General features: G+C 44.9%; 1 protein-coding gene across 1 annotated transcript in view; it reads left to right on the forward strand.

Annotated features, from left to right (window-relative positions):
* Nucleotides 1–1,591: 1,591 nt before the first annotated feature.
* adamtsl4 (ADAMTS-like 4) overlaps nucleotides 1,592–16,923 on the forward strand; it is a 35,077-nt gene continuing 19,745 nt past the window's right edge. Inside the window, exons 1-4 of the mRNA XM_041943126.1 lie at nucleotides 1,592–1,814; nucleotides 3,411–3,474; nucleotides 6,618–7,201; nucleotides 8,250–8,946. Coding sequence (XP_041799060.1) covers nucleotides 1,792–1,814; nucleotides 3,411–3,474; nucleotides 6,618–7,201; nucleotides 8,250–8,946 — 1,368 coding nt within the window. The 5' untranslated portion in view covers nucleotides 1,592–1,791. The remainder of the gene's footprint in view (nucleotides 1,815–3,410; nucleotides 3,475–6,617; nucleotides 7,202–8,249; nucleotides 8,947–16,923) is intronic.

The raw sequence follows: 16,923 nt of genomic DNA on the forward strand, positions 1-16,923 counted from the left end.
CCAAGCCTCACGGGCTTAAAAGGAACGATTATTTAACATAAACCAGATCCAGAATGGAGCAAATATGATGCCACAAAGAGCCCAAAAACAAAGAATTGACTCGTTTTTTCAAATCTGATTTTTAGGCCTTCATAATTACAACAAAATTCATTCAGTACTTATTTTGATTATAACCTAATACAGGAATCAAAATCAGGAGTAAATTAATCAATTTTGCTTTACTTTCCCTGCTTTTGAGACAAACGTTAAAGATTCCAGTTTTCCCCGGTTTTGTCAGGCCATTTCATTGAAAACTAACACTCTGAAATCATTGTAGTTTAATGTACAATACAGAAGAAACTGGGACACACTTCTCACGTCTCTCAACACACCCAGCTCCAACAAGCATCTGCCAACCTCAATACATATGAGGATGAAGACCAGTTCTTATTTGTACGACTTTGTGCGAGACTTATATGCCCTTAATTTTGGTTTTGGCAGTATATTTTCAAACAGTTTTTCTTCAGACTTGGGTAAAACCTTACTTAACATTCCACCAGAAGTCTTTCCAGTACATACACAACATATCAGCCTCCTCAAAAGCTGAGTAAAGCTTGTTATCCCATGGAGATCGTCTCGTTTTCCCCCTCCACCTCTGTGTCACTCTTTACCTCCCACTGTCTCCTGTGGGCTGCTTCAGAAAACCATCCTGTCTGACTGGGAAGTTCGGTGGATTGCGACCAAATAAATATTGTGTAAACAAGTTGGAATCAGGCAGTTTTCACATCTGCTTCAGACCGCAACCAAGAGGAGTTCACAGCCCACACACACACACACAGAAAGACACACACTGTATGCATGTATACACATCCACACAGAGTCATCATTCCTGCTCAGCAGCAGCATGTCTCTTGGGTGTACTTATCTGAGCTCCACATTGGTGGAGCATGTCTGTTTTCAAGTGCTTAACTGTGATTTAACAGTTATGAGAAAACATGGCTATGTTTATATCAATCGAAAATATCCTTTGCAAAGCAGCCAGCTGCCAGTAAGCGCAACAGCCATATTTCATCCATGCAAAATAAAAAAAGGACTAATTTTCTACTTTGTTATAGGACAATTTAGTGTTTGTGTTGGCACAATAGTAGACGTGTACAGCTTTGTGTTTCCCCAGCAAAGTGTCCCTGCTGCAGATGCTGCCAGCTCAGGGATGTTTCCGACAATGAGTAGATCATTACTACTGATCAGTGTGACCCAGTACAATGGAGCATTCTTATGTTGGATTGTGCAACTAAGAAAGCGGCTCCGAGAGTTATTATAGCTTAGTCAGGGGCCATAGCGGTGTGTGTGTGTGTGTGTGTGTGTGTGTGTGTGTGAGAGAGAGAGAGAGAGAGAGAGAGGCACTGTGAGTGTATGGTTTATGCGTGTGAAAGAGAGAGTTGTGTAATCTGTCCATTTTGTGTCTCCTGCCCCCCGCTCCCTGCCCGGCCCCCGGGCTGCCAGGCGTCACACCAGTTTATAATAAGGACCCCCCAAAAAAGTTGTCGAGTGAACGGACTGAAAGAGAGAAAAAAAACGGAACCCTTCCCACTCTTCAAAAATCACGGGGAGTGACTGTGACGGGAGGAAGGGGACAGAGAGAGAGAGGGAGAGAGAGAGGGAGCTGAAGAAGCCGTCGCAAGGCTTCATCACATTTCTTTCAGGACTGCACGGACCGGAACGGACCACTAACCAATCACTAGACTGGACTGATAATCAATAGCGGTGATTAGCAGCGGAGTGAGGACGGTTGCGGGAGACTCTCGGAGGAGCATGCGGCTCACTTTGCTATTCAGGTAAAACTTTGACTTGGACAGCTGCAACCTGCTGCCTCTCTCAGTCCGCTTGTACACAGCAACACATGAGGGGGGTGCATCCCTCCCTGAGCGGGCATGGTGTGTTTATGTTCACCGCGGAAGAGACTTTGAAAAAGTTTTGTTTTGTGGCGAAGTTTTGGCTTTTACGCACGTCGCCTTCTCGTTGCGCACTGGGCGCCGTGCAGGATACATGATAGGAATTTACCCGAAGGCATCTGGGTTTAGGTTAGAGTTCTTCTCTTTCTCCTCAGGGCGGATTTTTGTGAGTTTTCCTCCCTGCTGCATGTCTCTCTCTCCCTTCCCCGGTCCCCGCGGAGTTTATTCTACAATGTGCCACTGTAGCGGCCAGGGAAACGTGGACCCGGGTAGGGGGTCGTTACTTCGGCCTCAGCGGCTCTGTTGTGTGGGACTGTGCGGGACCTTTGTCTGTGTTTTTCGGGGTAGTTATGTAGTCTGGTGTGGGGAAGCTTCCAGAGACCACGGCGGTGCACCACACTGGGAAGAAGGGACCAATTACCCTGACTACATGTGGCCTGCGGACTGGTGATTGCGGTGATGGTTTGGTTCTGGTGGCGAGCGCTGAAATGTCCGTCTTAACAAATCGTTTAGTATCATTTTCAGGCCATATTCTTGGCAGATGAGCGGATGGTGCTCCACTTGTTTCCAATGCACTTGTCTCGGCAGTTTTATGGGAATTGTTGTGTCAAACCACGAGAATAGACAAAACAGCTGATTTAAAGAAATTCCGATTTTCTTTGAAACAAGTAAATGTAGCTGAGACTTTTTACCTTTAAGGGGAAAAATAAACTTCAAAGACTTCAATATTAGATATAATTACTTTTTCAGATGCACTGCGCGCTCTGCTGCAGTGGCTCATAGCTCCCAAAGTAGTTTCATGTCAAATTTAAGGACAGGAACCCAAAATTAAAGGAGACATTCAACACCATCCCACACCATAAACCACGTCGTTTGAGCAGCAGACCTCAAATAAAAAGTATCTCACTGTACAGGATGATTTTGGATGTTGTGACTGATTGCGCCTGCGAGTGTGTGTGTGTGTGTGTGTGTGTGTGTGTGTGAAACCCACATCCTCAGGGTGTGTGTAGTCCCAGAGAGAGGCATGCGGAGGGAAAACACACTCGCTGTTTAAACCCATTAGTTTGTTAGTGCCTCCCAGGCTTCCCCACATTGATTGAGATGTTTGGCTGTGAACCCTGAAGGGAAAAAGAACCCCCCCCCCCCCCCCCGTTCCTCATGCCACCTGTAGTGGGAAAGAAAGTGGCATCATGGATTACTAAAGTACAGTTAGGTCACTGGAACATATGATAGGGTGTTCACTCAGCACATCTGACACTGTTTTTAAACTAAATGAACGTTCGGGAAAAGGTTAAAGAAATTCGATGAGCATTGGGCAGAGAATAATGAAAGTCTCTGTGAGCTTGCACAGCATATAGCAGTTTGACATTTAGGTCATGGAACAATTATGTTCTTTACAAAAGACCTTATTCAACCTGCCAGTGTTTAAAATGCTGTAGATCTGTCACCTCTTTCACCCTCTGTTCTCCATCCCTCCAGGCTTTATGTGCTGTGGGGATTTGTGGTGGTCACGACCTCCGTGACCAAGGCTGGCCAGAGGAAGGTGAGTCATCAGCTCACTATAAGTGAGATTCACAGGCAGCAGCACCACTATAGAGGAATGAAAAGTGGTGACAGTTAAAGTATAGATTCACATTTTTTCACAGTGTGTGTGTCGTAAACCAGTCCTGAGGCGATGTGATGATGCTGTGCTGTGACAGGGGTTGTTGGATGCTGCAAACGTTCTTCCTGTCCATACTGTGTGAGAAACACAGTCTAAGAAAACACACAGAGGGAACTTTCTTTCTAAAAACACTGCGTTTTTTGACGGCACTAACTGACTGCTGATGCCTCCTTTCAGCTTCGGTTGAACTATAGAGTGCATGATCAGTTATGAATAACCCAACAAAAACAGCCCTGTTTTCATCTTAATGTCGATGCATTTTTCAGATAATCCATTTGTTTTTAAATGGTTTATTTGGTTTAAAGTGGCTAACATGGATAATTGATTTTTTTTTTGTATCTTAGTAATGAAAACCTCTATTGATCTCCTAACTTTGCTGTTTTGATTCACTCTCACTGCTCTCATAGCCACGTGCTCGACTGCAGCGGGCAGCTGGTTTCAGACAAGAACCTCTAAAAACATGCTCAGTATCAGGATCAGGAATCATTTATTGTCATTACACAAGTTTCCAAGTGCACAGCACCAGATTGCAGACAGACACAGTTAGCATCTCGCTGGTGATGAACATGCAGGAGCATTGAGCCCTCAGAGGGTGGCAGAGACCAAAAACAGAGCTAAAAGAGGCGGAACATTTGACTCACATCCATCAGGTGGCCAGAAACACATGCTGTTTGGTAACTGCTTGATGTATTAATAAATGACTGTTTGCTAATAAGCTCACCTTACAAACTTAAAAGGGTGATAACATCTGTTTCCGCAGCCCCCAAGTGGCCAAAAGAGTTACTGCAGGTTAAGAAAGACGAGGTTCCTCAAAATATGAATTAATCCAGTTAACCCTTCAGTTAAATTCTGTAAAATCTGTGTGCAGTTTGTGTCTGACTGCTGTTCTCTGCCACATGTACATACTGTATATCCAGTATTATTGACGTAAATGTATCAAGACAACAGTCTTTCTCTTACTTTAGCATTTTTGTTCATCCTCATCTTCTTTACATAATTGCCAAAAAGCGTCTCTGTGACAGTGAAGTTCTTAACACTAAAATTAAAAAGTAGAAGAACTGTGTATTTTGCCCTGCGTCTCCTGCAGTTCAGGATGGGAACTTGTAACTCTATGGAGAGGAAGAATAATAATGCTCTCTCAAGAAACATTGAAAAAGAAAAAAAGGTGAATGTATCCTTTAGAGGGGCCCACAGCTGGAGAGGGCCCGCAGTAATACCAGACCAGGAGGCAGATTCCACAGCTACACCCGTGTCTGGTTCAGGCCTGGTGGTACAGTGTCGCAGGAGTTTAACCAGTAGCTCCAGAGGTCAGTGGTGGCTGCTGCACGGTCACTGCACGGAGCTCATTAATGGTCCCAGTTATGTGGCAGCTGTGTTTTTGATGTCATTCATCACCACAGACCACACCTCCCCTCCAGACACACACACACTCACAGTCATTAGGCCTGTCAGCCTCAACCCACCCCCTCATCTCTCTCACCCCTTTCTTTTTCCTTTTCTCCCACCCTACCGCCATTTTACCTCAGACAGAGACATGAACTCTTTTGATCTGGATCATACAGTATCAGAACACAGAGGCACATGCACAGAGGCACACACACAAGTATGCCGCTTGCACCTGTCCTTTCTCGCTGCAAACAGTTTGTGCAGTCTGTTGACTCGCATTTTTGCCTGTGTACTCGCACATTTACACATTCAAAGAGAGAGAGAGGTGAAGTGGAGCACAGATTTATGTTTTGGTTCTTTCTGAATGGAAACTTTTGTTCAGCTCTCATGTTTGCTGCTCTGCCAACCAGGCCAGTGCTTCGGTTATGAAATGAGAGGAGAAACATTTATATACAGCCACAGACGAAGCCACCGAAGCCTGGCCTGGCACCCACATGCATTAACTCACACATATTTATATAAACTGTATACAAACACACTTACACAGCCAGATCAGTAGAGAAACACCAAGTGTAGAAACACCAAGAATGGGACAACTCCAATGAATTTAGCCCTCGGCTCATAAGCTGCTGGCAGGTGACCGAGTCTCCTCTAAGCCTGAGTGAACTATGAAAGGTTCAGGATTTATACTTTGGCCTCAGAGGAAGGAAACTCACGAGACTGCAGCTCATCAGTGAGCTCAGTTACTGTGAAGACATGAGTCCTTCCAGAGATTTTTGATTTTGCAATGGCAACTTTTTTGCCATTGCGTGCAGTTTTTTCTTTTTTTTTTCTTTTAACCGCAGAGTTAGGTTTACAATCAGTTGTGCTGCATTTGAACACTGTTTTAAAGTACCTATTTAACTAGTCTGACTTTTTAAATTGACTCAATAATTTAATCAAATTTACAGAAAATGCAACACAAAATCAAGAACTTTTTCTCTGGAGTGAAAGGAGACACAGCTGCTGGATTATATCAGGGCCTTTTTTTTAGTGCAGTGGACCTTTTTTAAGAAAGCTTTATTTTACTCTTGTTACTAGTTTTATTTAAAAAATTAGGTAAAGGCACAGAGATACAAGTAGGGGCCTCACACAGATGTCTTGTACTGCTGAACGCTGGAAAGTGGCGATGATGGTACAGATACCTCATGAACAGATGACCTTTTGTTAAAAATCAGCATATTGCTGTCATGAAAAGACAGGAAGTGATGAGAACAAAGTGCAGCACAGACAGATTCCTGCTAAATGCCACAAAGACAGCCTACAATAACTCATACAATTATCACAGCTGGAATGTTGATTGTGTTGATTGATAGCATTCTTACGACAAAATTGCAAAAATTCACTGGTTCCAGTTTGTCAAATGTGAATATTTTCGGGTTTTCTCAGTCTTATTTGCTAATAAACAGTTTTAGTTTTGGACAAAACAAGACATGTTACATATTCAGTGTTCTTGGCTGAATCATACTGGACTGGTTAGCAGGTCAGTGGTTGGAACCTCTGGATTAAAATGATGAATAAGTTGTAATAGATGTATCTCTCCCTGTGTGTGTGTGTGTGTGTGTGTGTGTGTGTGTGTGTGTGTGTGTGTATGCCAGGTGGCACGCCGACGGTCCAGACAGGTGTTTGAGGCAGAGCCTGTGGAGGGGGTGTGGTCTGTCTGGGGGGAGTGGTCTGAATGCTCTCAGTCCTGTGGTGTGGGCGTCTCACAGAGGAGCAGGAAGTGTTTACCTCCTCCACCTCCCCAAACTCCTCCCCTCTCCCACTCTCCACCTAACTGGGCAGGTTATTTGCCCGGAGGCATTGGAGGTCCTGTCATCTCACCTGTGCGCCCCTACTACCCTCCTCGTTACCCTGGGCAACACACACCTTATCACTCCCCTTCCATCCCCGCCAATCACAACCCAGGATTGTCGCTGTATCGGAATACTAACGCCGGGGGAGGAGGAGCTCCTGTACCAGGACAGGCCAATCCGTCCCCTCCTTTTTACCAACCAGAATTCTCCCCAACCAATCAAGAACATGTGTCTGTTTACCGATCCCCTTACCACACTCCTTCACATGGCTACAACCAGCCAGCACGGATCATTAGGAGACCGACCAACCCAGGAGCAGCGAGGGCTGGAGGAGGCGGGAGCAGAAGGTCGGTCTCCCCCAGTCGGGAAGGTTTGGCTGCAAGGAGGTGAGTGGGACTGGATAATTAGAAAGGTGTGGTTTGATGGAAAGCTCCAGGCCCCTGAGTGGACCTTGTTTGTGCGATTGTTTTTGTGACGTGCTGCTTTGGAGGTCAAGACTGAAGTTTTAATCTCAGGTATTATACAGTTTGTCTATCAGACAGGACAGACATGCTATTTTTTTAGCTGTCAAATGTCCCACTCAGTATAATTCTTGATTGATTAATTTTACAAGTTCCCAACCTTGTCAGCCAATATATCGTCATCAGATGGTCGTACCGCAAAGCTATTGGTAAAAGGTATCAGTCATGCTCTAAAAAAAAAAAATTGTCATTATATTCTCACGGATAAATTTTTAAATGTCAAAACTCAGTGGATAATACAGAAACACTGACTCAATAAATTTCCAGTTAATGGAAGCAAAGCACGTAGCTTTGCTAAGCGCCCTGACCCCGTCGTTTCCAGGAAGTGAGTGTTCTGCCTCGCTGGCAGTAGCAACGGTGGCTTGTTTAGAATAAATAGAAGAAGTCAATTGTTAGGATGAGCAGCAAAAGCCGCCAGGCAGCGAAAAGATTTGTACCTCATCACAGAGCACACAGTAAAAAGGAACCGCCGACTGCTGTGACTCATCAACAAAGACGTCACCGAGATAAAATGCTGATTCTTCAGGGATCCATTTGAAGATACTTAGGAGTCAACCAGGTACCATTATTTAAAGTGCTGACATTGTTTAGGCATTAGAGAGAGTTTGTAATGATGTTTTGAGTATTGGGAACTGGAGTCGTGCCCAGCTGTGCCTCTGCTATCTGCTGTTATTGCATCATTACCTCTGGTTTTTGTCATGCGAGCTGGTGCTGCATCACTCTGCCCTCTCAGCACAGCCTGCTGGCTCCATGTTGGTTCTATGTTGAACACGAGCTGCATCTAAAATTCATCCCGTCTTTCTGTTTTCTTTATCTCTGTCACTGCCTCTGGCTCTTTCTGTCCATCTGTAAATCGTTCTCTCAAAACACTCCCTCTTTCTTCTTCCTTCCTTTCTTTCTCTTTGACTCGCAGGTCTTCCAGCATTCGTCCAGGTCAGTTTGGGTACGGCAGGGTCCCGTTCTCTCTGCCTCTGCATCGCCCCAACCGGCAGGCTCGCCACACTGCCAACGGCACTGACGCTGCAACCCCAGCCGCTGGGCTAGCCGCCAGCGAAGACGCCGCCAGGAGAGAGGAAGAAGAGGCGGGAAGTGATGGAGAAGATAGGAAGGCAGGGAGAAGCGAGGTGGAGCAGAGCACTGACGCACCTGCTGCTGAGGAGTCACCCACAACGACCACCACTACTGGTGTCCCACGCCGCCATGGTGACAGACCCTCACAAACCAATACAGAGCATGGGAGAGCAAGAGTCCCATCCTCTCGCCCCTTCTCACGCTACTCATCGCCATCCCTCCCGTCCAGCCGCCACCGGTTTGACTGGCACTCCGTCACCGCGCCGCCTCCTCCCGTCCCTCCTCTCTCCCGCCCAAACTCCCCTGCCGCTGCTTCACCTTTTTCCACTTCTCTTCACCGCTCCAGCCCCCTGCACAGAGACAGGGACCTCCACCCGGGCTTCAGCCCCCAGGTCCCACCAGCCGGCAACGCCTACCCGCTGCAGCACCCCGACATCCCACACCTGGGAGTCGAATCAGGCAGGCATGGAGGAAGAGGAGCTCCTCAGGTGTACAGATGCTCTGGGCCGGAGAAGGAGTACCGCAGGTGCTTCTCACAGGTAAGATCCCCAGAAGCAAGATAAGCATTCCAGTTGATTTACTGGCTTTACACCCTTTTAATAATCTCAGTCAGTCACGTCCATACCAGCCTCCTCTTTATTCAGCCTGCATCTGTATATAGCCTGCAGTCATGCTTGATTTACATGCATGCCATGTGCTGAAGGGAGCAGGCAGGCGGAGTTGAAGGTCAGCAGAGTGTATTTGATAGGTAGATCATTCCCCAGCTCCAACACTGGCTGGTTGTCTATGAGCATTCGGATGGAAACTGACTGCTTGTGCCTCCGCCACACCAAGGTGTGTGTGTGTTCGGGGTCACAACCAGAATACACACCTCCGTTGTGAAGCTATACACGTGCCTGTGTGCATGTGTTCACGTTCGGTGTCTTTTGTGACTACATATATGTGTGAGTATGAATGTGTGCCAGAACCTGTAACTGCTTGTGTGTGTGTCAGCAGCGCAGTGTGTATCGATGTAATGTCTTGTCTGGCTCGGGGCCTGCGGTGTTGATTGGGGTTGCGACCTGCCTCCCCACACCTCAGTGCAGGACAGTGCGACCATTATCGGTGGCAAAGTTTGCCAGAAAAGAGCAGCTAGAGACACAGACAGGCGGGTCGCGCCAGACGGGCCAACTCACCCTCAACACACAGGTGAGAAACTGAGGTCGACCTCACAGTAACTCAGGTTTCACTGAGACAGGAATGCCACGCTTGATTTCACTCAATTAAATGTGAAATTGAGAGTGAATACTGCCCATAAAGAGTTTAACAGCCCACAGCGAGTTTGTTCATATTATGTATCTGCTGGTTTGGTGGAATATTTTAAAGCATAAAAACGTGGACATTAGCCAGTTTTAGGCTGCACCTGTTCTGACAAACAAGTGTCAAATCAAAATCAGCTGAATCAGCCCAGCAGTCAGTCACTTGGCTAGCTTGCACGTTTTCCACCTTTTGCGATGGCTGCTTTGAATTAACAGCAGGCTGTCACACATCCCTCCATCATTTTTGCCATTTGTCAAACAATCTATTAATCAGTTCTTGTCCCTGGAGAGAGCAACAACATGTGGAAAGTCAGATTTTAGCTTGAATGTATTTTTATTTTTGAGTGCAGACATTAAACACCTTCAGTGTCTTCCTTTGCTCAGTAAGTCAGAACTATAACTTGTTTGTGGATGTTATGCATAATAACTGGAGGGTTGGGGATTGAACCAAAATACTCTTTTGGTAGCCTCTGAAATCTGTGCGTAGCACTTAGCATAAAAAAACAGTATTGTGCTGTAGATCGGCTCTGAATTCCTTGTTTTGTTTACTTATTCTTTGATTTTATTTTCTTAATTTATTAGGACAGCTTACACTGATCAACAGGAATGTGCCAATGGTAGTGAGCCGGCTAATTGACTGACTGACAGCAGTCCTTTCTGATCAGTTTGTGGAATAATTTAGCTAATTTTACTCTGTATATTATCTTGTTTCATTTTGAATTAATACCAAGGCCTGGATGTATGGATAAAAACTAAAAACAATATGATGTGACATCTGTTTTGGGATTATCAAAGTGCTGTTTTTTAAAAAAAGGCAAAAAGCAGCTGAGAAATAATTGCTCCCGCTTGAGTTTCGTGAAAATCGATCAGCCGTGTGTGAGACATGGCACATGATGGATGGACATCCAGACCAATGAAGCAAACAGAAGCCAAGTGATCCATAGTCCCTTTTAAGATTCTCTCATGGGGACGAAAATACCCAGATTGACATGTGACCGGGTAATTTCTGCCAGCAGACCACTTGGAGCTGCTCTGTTTTAAGTGAGAGCGTAGAGGCAGGCGATAAGATCGAAGATACGGCCACCACACACACACAGACACCTACACACTTATGTGTTTTCACTCTCAGACATTATTTCCACGACTGGCTCTCATAGAGAGGAAGTAGGCACTTGAATTTGGGGCCAGGTTGGCATGGGCACTTGACTTTTCTTTCTTTAATTTGGCAGCCTCTCTTGCCGTCTTTCATCCCCCTTTCTGTCTTTCTTCTCATCTGTGCCCGGCTGTGTGTGATAGTCCCCATGTTAAAACAGATTTAGTAGCTGGCAGAAGACTCGCGCTGTGTGTGCCAGCAGCGCTAATAGCAGTCCTGTGATGGCTGAGCCTGACTCATTGGGTTACATATTTACCCAACATTAGCCTCTGCGTTAGCCTTGTTTGCTCCTGCAGTAGATTGTCTGTCCTCATTTTTATGTCTTTTCATCACTTAAAAATAGGTTTAAGTGCTGATGAATGCAGGACTTTGCCCAGGCTTGTATGCACTGTATGTATGTGTGTGTGTGTGTGTGTGTGTGTGTGAGGCAGTGAGCCAGACTGAGTGTGACACATCCTATTATCTATTAGGTGTGTTTGTCATAACACACTGTGCCTGAGGCCCATCACAAGTGTGATGTGTATGCCTGTATGTGTGTGTTTTTACTGTTGCATAGAAGCAAGTGGGGAACCAAGAGAGGGACAGAGGAAATGAGGAGGGCAAAAGGGGAAGAGTGTGTGTGTGTGCGTGTGTGTGTGTGTGTGCAAGTGTAAGAGCGAGGCTGTAAAGGGAGAACGGTAAAGGAAGTGACGCAGCTAAGTAGTAGTGAAAGAGAGCACTGTTTTTAGAAAATCTGCACACAGTAGTGGGTGGGTGAGCTAAAGGGCAAAGGGAGAGAAAAGGTGGGGAGAGGGGGAGGCAAATAAGAAGTTGAGATGAAGGCTGGTGAGAAGGAGCGTTTAGGCGCGTATGTAGGGATGTGGACAGTCCCGTGAGTGGAGCAGACAGAGGTGTAAAGTGGGGGAGGGTCAGCAGCAGACAGAGTGGGATGGAGAGAAAAAGATTCTGCAGGAAGAGAGGAAGTTTGTGTCAGAGGAAGAGAGGCAACCATGAAGAAGAGTTTCTGTGTGTGTGTGTGAGAAAGAGCAGAGTGTAACAAGAGGAGAAGTTATTCTGTCAGAGGGAGAGGGGAGGAAAAGGTGGAATTTGAGAAGAAAAAAAAACGATGAGAGAAACCAGCTTGAAGCAGACGTTTCACAGAGGGACACACTCCTCTCCCTGTCCCTTCCTCCCTCATGTCTTTGCTTAAAATTGTGATGACTTTATAAGCATTCCCTTTCGCCTTAGCTCCTCTTAATGTCCTCCTCTTCAGAGCAAATGCCAAGAGTCGTTAACAGTGCGTTCCTCTGCAACGGCGGGCGAGGCGAGATCAGAAGCATGTGTGGATTTAGGATGCATGGATGTAGCGGGGGAGGACATGTGCCTCTTACTTTACTTTTGCTCCACTCTCTCCTCCAGGTTTAGAGTCTCACTTTGATGTAATCTCTAAAATCTCTCTAAATGTTGTCCTCTGCTGCTACTCACCTTGTGCGAAATCATCACACAGCTGCTGGTTGTACCTTAAAACAGAGGAAATGGTTAGTCATGTGACACGAGTGATATGGAAAGTTTTGCTAACTAGAATCAAAAGTCTTGTTTAGCGTGCCTGAAGGATAATCAGACTTCAAAACTCATGTTGATTGATGATGATTGCCACCTCTCTTCATTGATCTGTCTGTGTTCGGCTGGGGAGGCGTGTGCGGCTGCCGCCCGCCATCCTCATGTTTGCATTGAAAACAATGGAGACAGCAACCACTTTGAATCATGTCCAGCTGCCAAAATACAAAAAAGAAAAGCTCTGAGTTAGTCAAAACATTGGTATAATCATCAGAGTCACCTTCAGGCGATAAGCTCTGCCTCACAGTCTAGGGCTGCAACTAATGATTACATTCCTTATTGATAAATCTGCTAGTGATTATTTTTAATTTAATAATTGTTGAATCTACGAAATGTTAAATAATATTGTAAAATAGAGCTCAAAATCGCCTTTTTGAATGCTTTATTGTGTCCAACCAACAGTCCAAAACCAAAAACTGTTGACTTGACAATGAAAAGAGAAGACAGAAAAGCAAGAAATCCTTCTGCTTGAAAAATGACTGCAACAATTAAGTGACTATGAGATTATTTTTCTGTCCATTAACTAATTTTAGATTTATTGACTAATTGTCTCAGCGCTAATGCAGTCCACCCCATACATTTGTGCAGGCTGCTGCAGGCACTGCTCATGGCTGGACAAACTTCCACAACCCTTGTAGTGAAGATGCAAATTCAAAAATATTGATCTTAAGAGCTATATCAAGGAAACTAATTTAAAGGGCCAGTGTGTAGCATTTAGTTGCACTGGCGAGGTTGCAGATTGCAACCAAATAAATACCTCCCTCTATCGATATAAAAGGCTCTTTTTAAAGTAACGAAAACACAGTTCTTATTTTCAGGTGATTATACACCATGAACATTATATTCCATCCATCCATTATCTATACACCGCTGAATCCTTTGCAGGGTCTCGAGCGAAGGCAGGGGACACCCTGGGCAGGTCGCCAGCCTACCACAGGGCTACACATATAGACACCACTCATTTACACCTACGGGCAATTTAGAATTGCCAAAAACAGAACACCTTGTTTTTGGACTGTGGAGAACATGCAAACTCCACACCGAAAGATCCCAAGCGGGATTGAACTAGGGATCTTCTAGCTGTGAGGCGACGCTGCTAACCACCGAGCCACCGTGCGGCCCACATTTCTGCCATATTCTGTTAATGGATCCCCCTAAATTTTACATACTGGTCCTTTAAATTTCTTGGAAATTTGATTTTTTCTACATTGACTTAAACATACTGTCTATAAATGCAGGATAAAACATTCACTTCACTGAAGAGCCTCTGACTGCATTGTGCTGCCCCACTGCTACTGACACCAAACCTAGGCTCTTCAGCAGACATAATACAAAAAAAAAAAAAACATGCTATCACTGAAGAGCACACATAATACTTTTGTTGAAACACACACAAAAATGTCATTGATCTCACTCCCATATCTGAAACCGGAGGAGTTTCTGTTGTACCTACCAGTCACACCAATGTAGCTTCAGGCAGCTGATAGTCTGATGATCTAATCACAGTCTGTCATTAAACAGGCGTTGTTACACAGTAAATATGTTATTATGACTATCAGCACGGAGACACGCTTTTCAGCTGTGATGATTGTGTGCAGGCCCTGCCACGCTTACTGTTGTTCTCATGAAGCGACAAACAGGCCCAGATGTGTTGGTTTATGGGGCTCACGCACACACACACACACACACACACACACACACACACGCATGTGCACAAACCACATTGCCTCGATCAGACTGATCTGTACTTTCTTTGCTTTCGTACTTTAACAAGCAGAAGTACATGGGAGCTACAAAAACCAGGTACGTTGTCTGCTTGTTAAAGCCTGTTTATAGCAGCTCCTGTGTGCTCCGACTTTCCCTCAGATCCTTTCATGCTCCTTCCCTTCACTTCCTATTCATATATCCCACTACAATTGTTTTTTTGTTTTTTTTAACATTACTTTAAATTTGTCATTTTGGGAAATATGTTTCCTTGACTCAGATGAGAAATACCACTCCTATGTCTGCATAGTGACAATGAAGCTACAGCTAGCTGCTGGTTAGCTTAGCTTAACACAAAGACTGAAACATGGGGAAATAACTAGCCTGGCTCCGTCTGAAACAAACAAAACCCTCAGACCAGCATTTGTAATGCTCACTAATTAGCATGTTACATCTTGTTTGTTTGAGGTGGGAAAACAAAACTCCAGGAAATAGCCACAAACGCCTGTCAAACCACAGTATGTCATTTTTACACTTCAGTTTCCCTTCATTGTTCAGACTTTATGCTAAGCTAAGCAAACCAGCTGCTGGCAGTAGCCTTATATCTAACAGTTATGAGAGCGGTATTGATCTTCTCATCTAATTCTTGGCAAGAAAGTGAATTTTGGCAAAATTTCGAACTATTCCTCGAACCAGGAGAGCCTCATTTAAATTCAAACTTTAGAAATTTCCAATACAATCATACGAAAGAGCTAATAAACAAAGCCAAGTTAAAATGCCCCAAAACACTGGCAGCCAGAGGACAGAGCACACAGCGTCTGCAGCAAAGATTAGATTTCACAGACAGAGTCCAAAGTTTGTGTGTTTGGAGTTTCCAGATTTTAGGTCCAATTGCAGAAGGTTCCAGGCAGAAGCAGCATCAGTAAACAGTAAAAGTGTTGATAGTTCAGTGCAGAGATAATGAGAATAATGAGTTGATAAGTTGATAAGAATGAGTCCTGAGAATGCAGAGCACAGCTGCTGACAGTTCCCACCTCTCTGTCTGTGTAATTATGAAAATATGTGTTAAATCAAGAGTCATCAGTGTGCATGAAAACACTCTGGTTTGTGGGTTTGTAGAGCTGCTACATGGAGAGCGGAACATGGAAAGATTGTCATTTTCAGTGCCATTTTCAGCAAAGTTCTGGTTTCATTTATTGATCTTGTGGTTACAGTGTTTATCTGGTGTTTTCTTCTCTTCTTCTTCTCTTTTTTTCTTTGCGTACGACAGTTCAGCTGTTTTGAGGCTCAAGCTGAAATTTCTCCTAAAAAAGAACGGCGACTACTCTTGCAGTTTGTCCCGCGCAGCACGGGGCCTCTTCCTTCAGTCGTTGCGTGCTGTTGATAGATGAGCAGAGTTTCCTCTGGAGGACTCCTGACTCAACCCCGGGGTCAAGGCTGAGAGCTGGGTGGCGCCCCGCAAAGCACTGGTGCACGGCCTCGGCCACAAGATTAGCCGGAGAATGTTAATCGCCGAGGACAAACGCATACATATTAACACATGTCATGGATTTGTGTGCATGCATACAGTGATTAGTCCTGTCGTGTGGAGTGTGTTGATTTATGGCTGCGGGGGCCAGCGGTCACTTTCTTTGTCTGTGCAGTGTTGCTGTAATGCCTAAGGAATGACCTCTCAGCCTTAACCTGTTGTTTTGAGGCGATACGGCCAGCTGTGCATGCATAGGCTTGCATGGAAAAATGGCGATGGTGACGGCGTGTCACCTGGGTTTTTCCTATGGAAACACACATGTGATGAAAGGTTCCCGCTTTCCTCATAACCTGTTCCCCCTCAAAACTCATTAGTCTTGTCTGGGTTGGTGTGTGTGTTTGTGTTTCACGTATGTGTTATGTTTGATCAGGACCTTGACTTGTACGTGTTTATATGTGTGTGGTATTTGTGTGTGTGTTTGTGTCTGTGTGTGTGTGTGTGTGTGTGTGTGCGCAGAACAAAGCTTTCAGCCCTCAGGCAGTGGCCATCCCTCCCTCCTCCTTCTCATGCTCCTATATATTGCACACAGACCTCCTCTCTCCTCCCTGGTAGGAAAACACATCTATAACTTTCACAGCTCCCGTACAAAAACACTTCACTGCGTCTCTTTCACCGGCTGCATTCACTTTTCTTTCACCTGCTTCTCTGCTGCTATCCATCTTTCACTCTTTCACTCCTGCCATCTGTCTCTTCAGGCTTCCTTTATGTTTACTTACTGATCAACAAGCATTTCAGTGGCTTTACGTTGTTCTTTTCCAGGTATTTTCATTGTACTTAACGAATGTCTTGTGATTGCAGTTAAAGGGAAATCCTGGTTTTAGACAACTTGGCTCTTAGTTTTTTTTATTTTCACATCATTATTGGTGGTAATTATATCACCAAAATAATTGCTGAACTCTGGAAACCCAAGCAATCACGATTTTGAACAAACCCACGGGTTAGCCAAACCTATTTGGAAGAGAAAATAAAGGAAAATGGTAAAATGACTTCCCAAACTGTCCACTGTAAACATCCATAAAAGTTTACACGCTGACGTCTTGATTCAACTTCTCAGTTTTCCTGTTCAGTGAGGGATTATTACCAACATTTTGTTTACGCTCACTTTTGCTTTAAGCTCTGAAGTGGTTTAGGTACTCCGGCTCGACGGTTGCCTTGTTTACATCCTGCAAACATAGTGTTTTTTCTCCCATCCGACTTCATTGTAGTGACGTGATTGCAGCGATCCCAGATCTTAGTC

The sequence above is a fragment of the Chelmon rostratus genome, chromosome 8 (genome assembly GCF_017976325.1).
Source record: "Chelmon rostratus isolate fCheRos1 chromosome 8, fCheRos1.pri, whole genome shotgun sequence".
NCBI lineage: Eukaryota > Metazoa > Chordata > Actinopteri > Chaetodontiformes > Chaetodontidae > Chelmon > Chelmon rostratus.